At 33.1% G+C, this 11,929-nt stretch overlaps 1 protein-coding gene and 1 pseudogene across 1 annotated transcript; both read right to left on the bottom strand.

The window, feature by feature from the left end:
• Nucleotides 1-1,142: 1,142 nt before the first annotated feature.
• Nucleotides 1,143-3,548, bottom strand: LOC120277504 (probable GDP-L-fucose synthase 1). Its single transcript, XM_039284371.1, has 3 exons — nucleotides 3,435-3,548; nucleotides 2,394-3,366; nucleotides 1,143-1,395 (listed from the first exon to the last, which is right to left on the bottom strand). Exons 1-2 carry the CDS (start codon nucleotides 3,451-3,453, stop codon nucleotides 2,411-2,413), a joined length of 975 nt encoding a protein of 324 aa, XP_039140305.1. The 5' UTR covers nucleotides 3,454-3,548; the 3' UTR covers nucleotides 1,143-1,395; nucleotides 2,394-2,410.
• Nucleotides 3,549-5,410: 1,862 nt separating this feature from the next.
• On the bottom strand, nucleotides 5,411-10,619 carry LOC120280799 (annotated as a pseudogene).
• Nucleotides 10,620-11,929: the final 1,310 nt, after the last annotated feature.

Below are 11,929 nucleotides of genomic sequence, written 5' to 3'. Positions count from 1 at the left end.
TCGAAAAGAGCATGGCATGGCCAAACTAGCCACTCAAGCACTTACCATCTACAGCGCACTATATGTCGAATATTGTATTTTCACGTGAAATTAAATATAGAAAAATCGAAAATCGTTAGAAATCTTATATTGTTTAAAAAGTATTTTTATAGAAATGCTGAGGAGCTTGACCTGCTACTCCTATGGTTCCACTAGATTATAACCCCATAATTTTTTTTGTTTTCTTAATTTTAAGGTCAGAATCAGGACTAGATATAATAATAATAACTTCAATGGGACAAACCAAGCAAGTTATATTACTTATAAATCTCTAGGTAGAATGAAAAAAAGTCATACATATAAAAGAGAGACCTAGCAAATGGAGTCTTAGGATATTCAGCTGACAAACAATGGCCACTCTGCCTATTGTTCTCAAGGCTTGTTTTAGATTACAAGATGTTGAATCTTGTTAAAATCCATTATGATATAATTTGGTTGCTTGGTCATGCTGGATTTTCAGATAAAGCTGAGGATTTTAGACTTTGTTTGGATTGACTTATCAAAAAAATATTTTTTTTTAGTTTAGTTGAAGTGCTTATGAAAAAAAGTGCTTCTCAGAATCACTAGTATTTTTACGATTTAGTATTAGTTTAGTATTAGTTTTTTTAAAAGCTGTTTTTCGGTACACTGCTTTTTAAAAAGTCGATCATAAACATGACGTTTTTGAAGCCCCACGAAAGTGTTTAACTTATAAAAAAAACACTAGTGGATTTTTCAAAATCCAATCCAAACAAGATCACCCTTAGACCCTGATCTCAGTTTTGTTGAAAGCTCATTTGGCCTCATACAATACATATCATGACGCCGCAATTGCAAGGTTTGTTGGTGCGAAGCTCATTGATCTGATTTCGATGAATATTGGAAACTATGTATTATTATTGAATACAGATAATAACACATAGAAAAAGTGAAATGATACGAAATGTTACCTATTTCTGCAAACAATGCACTGAACAAATGTGAATATATATATAAATTTGTTCTGGAATTTGTCTGCCATCAAAATTTTTGAAAAAATTGAAGCGATAAGATGATACCAAATGTTGTAGGTTTCTGCAAACAATTACAGGTTAACAATGGCAAATGCCTCTAGATATCACAAATCATATAAATCTTTCAACCAACCATTATTCTATAAATAATATCAAATAGTTTAACAATGGCAAATGCCTTTAGAAATGACAGACACAATCAATTCTGAAAAATTGTACAACAAAAACCAACGGCGTTGAAGCAATGAGAGAATAATTAATGGCAATGCAAATTACCACCATTTGAGATCTGTTCAATATGCTGCCCCATCACATTCTCCATATAGTAGTTGCAAGTAAGCTTCTAAAATTTCATTATCTTTTCCTGAACAAGAATCAAATAAATGAGTCATGCTTTAAAATGATTATGATGAAGCTTTAAAAGATTTAAGACGTGTAAGATATGAAACAAAAAAAATGGCCGATGAGAAAAAAATTGAAATGCACTAAAAAATGTTTGATATAACTCCTGAAAGAGAAGATCCAAGACCAATAGAATATCAACAATGCACACTAAGTTGTCATATAATGAAATTGTAAAAAACAGCAGGAAGATTTTCAACAATCATTCAATATTTCCAACTTGAAATCAATGGTCAATGTCTCAAGAATGATCTGGTTTTCAAAGAACAATAACACAAATGGCTTTGTTCAGTCAACAAAAAATTGCATAGAACATTCAAGAAATCACAAAGCAAAAGTAGTAATCAAGAACTAGACAATTAAAAATAACTCCTTTGGATACTAATTTCCAATCAAGAACTGCCAATGCCTTTAACCAAAAAAGTTATAATTTTCAAGTTATCACAAATGCCATAAGCTCGAGGAGTACACTAATCTAATCTCGCTCAAGGATGCATCCAAATCAAATCTAATTCATTTAGACTTCACAAATAGTAACACAGAAAGATCAACACCATTTTCATGGAACACTTAAACTAATCATATAAATCTTTGAACAAGAAATTACAAAGAATTGGCAATCCCATTAATCAAAAAAGAAATAAATTTCAAGTTATCACAAATGCCATAAGCTCAAAGAATGCACTAATCTAATCTCTCTCAGGGATGCATCTAAATCAAATCCAATTCATTTAGATTTCACAGATAGAAACACAAAAAGATTAACACCATTTCCATGGAACACTTCAACTAATCATATATATCTTTGAACAAGAAATTACTCTATAAACAACATCAAACAGATTAACAATGAGCAACACTACGCCTCTAAAAATAACAACTTTGATAAATTTTCACAAAATGATACAACAAAAACAAACAGCAAGGAAGCAATGAGAGAACAGAGAGAAAGCAAATTACCAGCAGCTGAAATCTCCTCAAGGTTGCTGCTTTACCATATTCTCCACATACCACATGTAAGTTTCCTCGAGCCCTTCCCGAAGACTGATCTTTGGCTCCCAACCCATCCCGGCCAGCTTCGAGCTATCCATCAGCTTCCTCGGAGTCCCATCGGGCTTGCTTCTATCCCAAACAAGCTCCCCTTCAAACCCCACCACCTCCTTCACCATCTCTGCCAACTCTTTAATGCTCACCTCCTTTCCACTCCCCACATTGACATGCTCCAATCCTGAATAATTCTCCATCAAGAACACCACCGCATCGGCGAGATCATCAACATGAAGGAACTCCCTCAACGGTGACCCCGACCCCCAAACCACCACCTCCTTCGCCTGAACAACCTTGGCCTCATGGAATCTCCTTATCAGAGCAGGCAAAACATGGGAATTATCAGGATGGAAGTTATCTCGAGGACCATACAAATTGGTTGGCATTGCAGAGATAGCATCAAATCCATGCTGCAATCGAAAAGCTTGGCAAGTCTTGATCCCGGCGATCTTAGCAACAGCGTACCATTCATTCGTCGGCTCAAGAGGGGCGGTGAGCAGCGCGGATTCAGGGATGGGTTGCGGTGCGAACTTGGGGTAGATGCAGGAGGATCCGAGGAAAAGGAGCTTCTTGGTACCAAATTTGTGGGCGGAGAGGATGACATTGGTCTGGATGAGAAGATTAACAGCGATGAAATCGGCGGGGTAGGTGGAGTTGGCGAGAATGCCGCCGACCTTGGCGGCAGCGAGGAAGACGAAATGGGGACGGTGGACGGAGAAGAAGGCCTCGACATCGGCCTGGCGGGTGAGATCGAGGGTGGAGTGGGGAGCGAGGAGAAGGTTGGTGAAGCCGAGAGCGTGGAGGCGGCGGGTGATGGCGGAGCCGACGAGGCCTTGGTGGCCGGCGACGAAGATCGGTGCGGCCTTGTCGGCGAGGAAGGAGGAGCCTGAGAAGAGAGATTAGGGTTAAAATTAGGGTTTGAGTTTTTGGAGAAAGAGAAGGCGGTGAGCTTACCGGCGTCGAAGGTTCCCATTGCGTCGGTAAATGGTCAATGAACACACCGGGCGAGATTTATGGGTAGTTTGTGGGAGAGATGGAAGCTGTGTCCATGTGATTGTCACGTGATATGAATGGAATTAAATAATAAGAAATTATAAAAAATTAAAAAAAAGGATTGTGAGGAAATAAACGAGATCTTGGCAATGGATACAAACAATATATAGAGTAATATGATATCCAAGTCATAAGGTGGACTGTGCACGGATAGATGGCTGGCTGGAATTATTTTAAATTATTTATTTATTTATTTATTTATTCGATAAATATGATAAGTAGAGTATAATCAAGGGCATGCATACATTGCATTATGTTTGGAGTTCAAATTTGCATGTGGAGGCCGCACGTGATACTCGGATGAAATATGTGGCTGGGGCCGGTAAATATTGACTTAATATCTTTGAGATGTGATATGATTGTTAAAATGAAGCTCGTTTTTTTATATTTTTTTTTAATACAACAGTTCATATTACTCTATTGTTTATATAAAATTATGTTTGTTAAATATTGTGTAATGAGGATGAGAGATTATATGAGAAATAGAGAGGGTGAGTTGTTTTGTATGCAGAGATTGGAAAGAGTGGAGAAGGTTTAGAGGAGAGTTTTTTGTTGTTATTTGATTTCATTAAAACAAAGTAAAATCTTTGTTTTTAAGGTGAGTTTGATAATGTTCATGTAGTAGCTTTATGTCTATTTTTTATACTTTTGTTGTTCTCTATGATATAATGAAGCATCGCCTTCTTGTAGATATAAACTTATTTTTAGCTGAATTATGCTAAATTTGGTACATCTTATTTTGTTCTTGTGTGAATGCTTGTATATCATCTTTGCTTTGTCTACTTATTATGCTATTACTGGGTGTTTGTAAATAGTACACACCAAGTATCCGACAAATTGCCACACTCGTTCCACACTTCCTCACACGCAACAGTAAGCAACCAGTGTATGAATTTTGTGCTGCAGCAGATCTTGTTCTGAGAAGGCTTGATGAGCTCTTTGGTGTGGACTTGAAGAACCTTGTTGACATTGATTTTTAAGATTTCAGGTCTGAAGAACTAGATATGGAGGAAGAAGATGCATCTCCGATCGCGTCTTCATCAGTAGCATTTGATGATCTATTTTGGTAAGATTTCTCGTTTGTATGATTCATTCTTTGATTTGATGTAAGTCTTAAGTTGGTAATTGATAGAGCTGATTATGCAAGTTATTTTTAGAGCATTAGATGCTCTTCTCTGAAATCTGGATATATTGAGAATCTTGTACTTGAATGTGATGTATAACAAAAACTAAGTAAATTTACAAATGCCTTTCTGGAGTCTGCATTTTTAAAATGCTTGAACTCTGGAGATGACATGTTAGTTGAAAATCCTTGTGCTTAATAAGTGAGTATGTTACCAAAATATATACATCTATATATATATATATATATATTAGATGTAACCATTGCAAGATAGTTATGGCCTCAATGTTTTGGCTTATGGAATCCTTGTTATGTTCTTTTGATCTCTGCCTTGTAAGAATCATCTAAGCATGTTTATATCAGTGCTTATTAAGATAGGCAATGGGACAAATCTTTTTATGAATTAGTCATTTATGATTGTGTTTCTTGTCTTAGAAATTAAACCTTTTGTTAATGCATTCAAGAATGCCTGATTCTTAAGATAATAATCATGGGTTAGGACTTGCTGACTGAAGCTACAAAACTAAGTTATAAAATTTAAGCCAAAAAGAACCCTGAACTTTATCTTACCTTTATTTTTGTTTTTATTTAACACTTGAAACTTGAGGGTTAATGAGTTGAGACACACTTTTAATTGTTCACAATGGAAAACAGGAGACTCAAGAGAATACTGCATACATTGTCACAAAGAGTAGACTACTATTACATATCAATAATTAATTGCAATTAAATCTAATGTCACTGTTGAATTAACTAAATGGAAGCATAACAATATCATATAATCTGAATTTACAACATACATTTGCTTTAAACTATGTTAGCTTGGCATTGAGAATTTCTCCTCTCTTACATCTTTTTGTAAGAGCCTTGTTTTTGCCAAAGTTTCTGATGATAAATGAGTCTTTACCAAAGAATGTTGGTAATTCTATATAATTAGAACAATAACTTACTTTGAAGAGAGCAATGCAGTAAATTCCTATAGTAAAAAGAATGTATGTATTTCCTCTGCTCTGTGAAACTGATAATCTCCTTATCAGAGTCCTTCGAATCCGGTTTTTCTTTCAAGTCATTGACCTTCCTGAAACTCGACAATACTAGGAAGTCAACTATAAAAATTTTCAAGAACATTTCAGTGATCATTCAAACGAGTAGGTTTTGATACATACCTCAATTAATGGTATGCTGTTTTGACAAGTGGAATCACAAGGATATGGACAATCAACTTCCTTAAATATCCTTCTTTCGAAATACCAATCTCCTACGGCCTCTGCAATTGTCTGGATGCATTTTTATTTTTTCAGTTGAGTAGAAGACATTCCTTTTATTATTCGGAGTAAATTTGAAGAAAAATATGCTTTTGAGTACCGTATTTTGTAGTTTCGGTGAATCAGGCGCGAACCAAGTAGTTTGTAATTCACTCTGGCAATGAGCAAAACAGGAGTTTATGTACATGCCACCATTGCTTGAATTGGTGAACAAGTGCAGCGCATCGAGCATTTTCAATCTGAATCCTGTAAAAGTGAAGAAGTTGTAGCAATTGAAGTAGTCGGTTAAGAAAAGGATTCAAAAATACCTTGAAGGATCAATAACTGAATCGAAGAACATGCTGCAGGGTTTAATTTGCAACGGTTCCAAACCCCATGTGGATCCACTGAAGGTGGAACAAATATGTGATGGAACTGTTTGACAAAATGAAAATTGAATTAAGCAATTGAAGATTAGAAATCATCATGGAAACCACCAGTTGTGGATATGTTGAAGCTAATTACTCACTTGGAATACATCATAGCCTGTGTTTAAGATAAAGTATGGTGTTCTGATATATGGTAATGCATGTTGTGGAAAGAAACACTGCAGATGAATGGAGTCAGCTTAGAAGTTGAAGTTTCTGAGACATGATCAACTGAAAGAGATCAAACCTTATAAGGATACAAATGAGAACTCAAACAATCTTGATTCAAATTCTTCAGTACTCCCTGCAAATTATCGACTCAATATGATGATCATGGAATCCAGAATTCAATGAATGAATGGAAATTAGAGATTGAAATGGTAACAACCTGCAGAGTTTCTAAGCTGTGGAAAAAAGGTCTTATGGTATTGTTCCCAGATATGTCTGTCCTGATGAAAAATAGCAGAGAACCCTCATTAGGACCAATTTAAGTATACCAAATTGTGTCTGATGAAGGGTGTGACTGGGATTGGAATTGTGATTACACATCAAGGAAAAATCCTGCATCACTGAGACATTTCACTGTTGTATTCTGTGGAAAAAGTTCGGCAAATTCATCACAATGAATGAATGTTGCAAGTCCCCCTGCTGAACATCCTGAGAGTAATGCCTGAAGTAACATACATGTCAAATGTTGCCAACAAACTACTAATACTGATATTTAATGGTAAAGAACAACACATATTTGTATATTCAAATTCAAAATTTTCAAAATAACTGATATTGAACTATTAGGCACTACAATTAATTCCACTGTCTAAAAATGATGGATGTGTTTGGTTGGAAGTCATTATAAATCATTCAGATTTAAGTCACATATAATTGAAGTTATGTGAATTTGAAAAATTCGAATTTGATCTGGAGAATTTGGTAAATGATTTACATCAATTTTGGATGTAAACATAGTGTACCTTTGTGCAAAGATGAGTCCTTTTGGAAGCAAATCCTGAATTATAGCATCCCAAATTCTTTTTCCTCGGAAGTAAAGTGGGGTAAGTGTCTGTTAGATGAGTCAAAAGTATTTCATTCAAAGTATTAGAAATAATGGTCTCAGGTTAATTAAACGTGTATAAATGAAAATGAGTTTAAATACAGATACTGACAGCATTATATTCTGAATCACCACCAAAGGATCCTCCATCACAGTACCTAAGCTTCACTCTGTTCCAATTGTAGAAATCTATTCAAAATCAATTATCATTAGTGCAACCTTAATCTCAATCCATCATTAATATTTATTAAACACAAAGACAAACTCTAAATCTAAAGTTCAATTATTATTAGAAAATCTCCACACATGCACTAGTGGTTTTCAGACAAAGATGTCTTTAGGCCAACCCAGTAGCACACATGCAACTGATTTGTGGTTTATTTAGGAAGATATATCGCTGGCGTAATACATCTGGTTTCAATGTGACACATTATTTCATCTAACCTCCAATTATTATAGATTAAATTTTAATCAATTCCTGAAGTTCCACAGAAAGCTTAAGAAACTTCAGAAATTTATATCCATGGACATTAGACATATGAAAATCTAAAATGTATTTATTTAATAAAAAATAGATGAATCATAGTTTATTAAAAATAAAAGCACAGTAGAACAGCTAATATGACAAGAACAGATTAAAAAAGTAAAGAACAAAATGACACCAATATGCTAGAAACTACAAGGCCACCAGAGAGAGAAAGGGAGAAGGAAACAAAATAACAAAAGAAAAAGAAGAAAAAGGCCGGTGCAAAAAGTCCACATGCATTATATATATATATATATATGCATTCTTCATTCCCAATATTTTAATCCAAGACCAAAAACATTCAGTCAAAGTTTGGATGCTTGATGCTAGATCTAATCCACTCAACGTGTGTCGGGGAGATTTGCATATGTAACCCTATAATAATGCATAATTGTTTTCATCCACATAAGAATAATATGTAATGTACAACCTTCCAATAAATCTGTATATATTATTTTTCATATGCATATGAGTTTGTTATAAAATATTGAATCAATGTATGTTTTATGCATTACTATGATAATTAAATAATTAAATAACTTTTAAAAAACATAATATGATATATTTTTATATCCCATTTTAGTTACTAATATATATATAAATATATATATATATCATTTTTATATCATGCATAACTTATAAATATGCATAAACTGTTTAAACTTAGATGAAAAATATATAAATATTTTAGTTACTAAATATAATTTATAATCCTAATCAACAATAGTTTGAATATATTAATTTAAACTGACACTAATTAGCATAAGATTTATTGAAGTAAAAAATCTATTTGGTTTACACTATAATATATAAGATCTCTAATATATCAAATTAACAATTTGACACAAAGTTTTGAAGTATAGAGCAATTTATTTCTGACATAATAAAAAAATATGGACACGAGTTTTTTTGGTTTTTCTTTAAAAATAGAACATAAGCCATGCTTTCTTCTAAAATCATTTTCTAAAATGAGGATGCAAAACTACTTTCCAAAAATTTTTCATTTTAAGTTAAAAAGCAAAAGACTCACATGGCCTACCTAATGGCCCTAATAATGTTTTTCTTGGTCAAAAAATTTCTCCAAATAATAAAGGGCTCATTCTGTTTTTCTTTTAAAAACCTTCTTTTTCTTCTGAAAAAGAAATTGAGATAAAAAGGACCACAAATGGAACCCATGAAAAAGATACCTGGGTTCATGTTGGGGTCATTGCTAAGTATTCCAGAAAAAAACTTCGTACTTGTTCATCAACCTTGTGGACCCTCTCCTACTTTTTTTGATCTCTCGAAACATGACTCCACATCGTTGCACCATCCTCCACCCTACATTAACCATCCCACACAGTATCAACGGTTCATATTAATTTCCCAGCAAAATTGCATTAAAACCATTGAATTTACAATATATATATTTTTCGGATAAAGTCGATAAGTTACAAAATGAAAGACAGACGAATGCAGAATCACATTAGTTACATTGGATTGACCGGTTCTCATACAGAATTTTCACAAGGAATCTAAAATATAAATTATAATATGAGAGGCTCAAAATCACTTAATCATGAACATGAATGATTACCGTTTGATTAGCTACAGTTTGTACAACATATTTCTCTATACAAAGGATAAAAATGCTTTTGTATGATTGTATGAATGGAACACAGTCTTTACTTCAAAATAACAAGAAAGAGGAGTACGTGCTTACTGTTTGCTTTTTTGCCGTCCAGCCACAAATAAAACGATGCCACGCAATCGGGTTTAGGTTAGTTAGTCTCCTTCACGGAGAAAAACACCCTCCAACATTCCCACGTTAGAATGATGGGAAATGCTTAATTGGATCATTTATTATATATGTACATAAAAAATAAATTTACAATAATTTAAATTTATTTTATCTTATTTTTTTTATCCCAATTAATCTCTTCAAAACTCACCTTGCTCTAAACCCAACTATTCTCACGTCCTAACAGTTAAAATATGAATTAAATCAAAATGCAAAATTATCAAAAATAAAATAAAATAAAACTGAAGCTTAAATGTCACATTAAAAGTGAAATCTATTTTTTTATTTACATATTTTGATTTCTATTTTCATCCATCTTCTTTAAAAATATTCCATTTTCATCCAAAACAAAATATTCATATATAACATTTTGAACTTGATCTCAATTCTCATAATTTAAAATTAAATCACAATAATAAAAATTTCTCAAAAATAAAAAACACTCAAAGACAAACCTAAATCACAATTGAATTTTTCTTAATTTTGTCCATTTTATCAAAAAAATAAAAAATAAAAAAAAAATTCTAAATCACAAACCTCAAACTGGAGCAACCAATTGTGAACACCATTGCCAAACCCTCTGTGAAGATGATAAGCAGCAGCACTCCCATCCAAGCACACTACCAAATCCCATCCAATGAATCATTCATTCATAAATCAAACAATAAATCAAATAAAATCAAATCAAAAACACCACAAAAAAAGAAAAATTCAAGGAAATCAAACAAATTAAAAAAAAGAAAAGAAAAAGGACATGGATACCTGCTCCTTTGGATGCAGCATCTGGAACCAGTGTCATGGCCACCAGTAGCCTCTCTCCCTCTACCTTCTTCTTCTCTGCTCCGATCTCTCTCCAAGATCCCATCATCACCATCGCCATCGCCATCAGCGCCCATGCTCCCATTCTCTCGAGAAGAAGAGAAGAAGAAAAGAAGAAGGATTTCGATTTGGGTGATTTGTTTTTGGAGTGGGTTTTTATAGCTAGTGAGAGTGAGGAAATGAAGGGCTGAGATTAGAAGAGAGCACGAATCTTAAAGAAGATGAGTGATGGGAGTGTGAATGATGGTTGTTGGTGGTGGGGCCCAAGTCCTTGGTTATGAATTATTATTGTTGTTGTTGCCATTGCTGATGAAAAAGACCACGCGCCGGCATATTTATTTATTTATTTTTAAAATTTTTATATTTTATATTTATTATTTTTTAAATTTAGTTTATTTGGATTTAATTTTGTTTTTTTTTAGGAAATGTGAAGATTAGTGTTTTGTTTTGATGGGAGAGATGCATGCAAGTTGTTGGATTCTTCAGCCACTACAAGAAAGTGATATATGCTTAGTTATCCAATTATATGGAGATGATTGATGATTAATTAATTTCGACTTGTTATTTGGCCTGCTTTTGTTGAAAAGTGGTGGCTTTTTTTTGGAGTATAATAAAATTAATTAATTATAAATTGAAAAATGAACTAAATTAATATTTTATATATATATATATATATATATATAAGAAAGACTAATTAATTCGCATGAGCCATGCTTCCATTTTATCCATTACTTTCGAATCATGAATAAATTGGTTAGATCACATTTATTGCACATGGTAAAATTAAATTTTGTCTCAAACTCTCCCTTTTTTAAAGTGTTTTTACAAATACAAGTCCTCCCATTGAGGGTGCCAAAAAATAAACAAGGTGTACCCTTTACAGTGACTAAATGATCTTTTCAAAATTTATTACGTGTGATTGGTTAATACGCATGTCAATGAGAATATGTTACTTGCGTCCAAAATAATATATCAAAAGCTATAATGCATGGGAAATCTCTTGTTATGCAACTTTAGAGGAGTGGAGAATATGATCTTCGCACTGAAAACTAATACTGGAACTTATGCACAATGCATAAACAATACTCAATAGTATCAAATCTCAGTGAACAATGAATGAATTGCACTTTTAAAGTACCACTGATGTTAGTTTCAAGCCTGAGCCAAACCATTCACTGTCAAGCCGAACTTAAATTATAGAAAAATTGCTGCATTTATATATACTTTGACATAGTATATTTAATTTGTGCAATACGCTCTAAATAAATAACCAATAGCATAAACTATAGAAAAAAAAAATGCTATTACCATTATAATTATTTTCTAGATATTTCTCCTTGTTTTCTAATTTATCTTAGGCCATATATTTCTTATGATTTTATGCATTTCCTCAGATGCTAATTTGTAGATTTTAAAAATTGAAAA

The sequence above is a fragment of the Dioscorea cayenensis genome, chromosome 2 (assembly GCF_009730915.1).
Source record: "Dioscorea cayenensis subsp. rotundata cultivar TDr96_F1 chromosome 2, TDr96_F1_v2_PseudoChromosome.rev07_lg8_w22 25.fasta, whole genome shotgun sequence".
Classification (NCBI taxonomy): domain Eukaryota; kingdom Viridiplantae; phylum Streptophyta; class Magnoliopsida; order Dioscoreales; family Dioscoreaceae; genus Dioscorea; species Dioscorea cayenensis.
The sequence above is the reverse complement of the archived record's forward strand: the minus strand, read 5'-3'. Positions and strand labels throughout refer to the sequence as shown.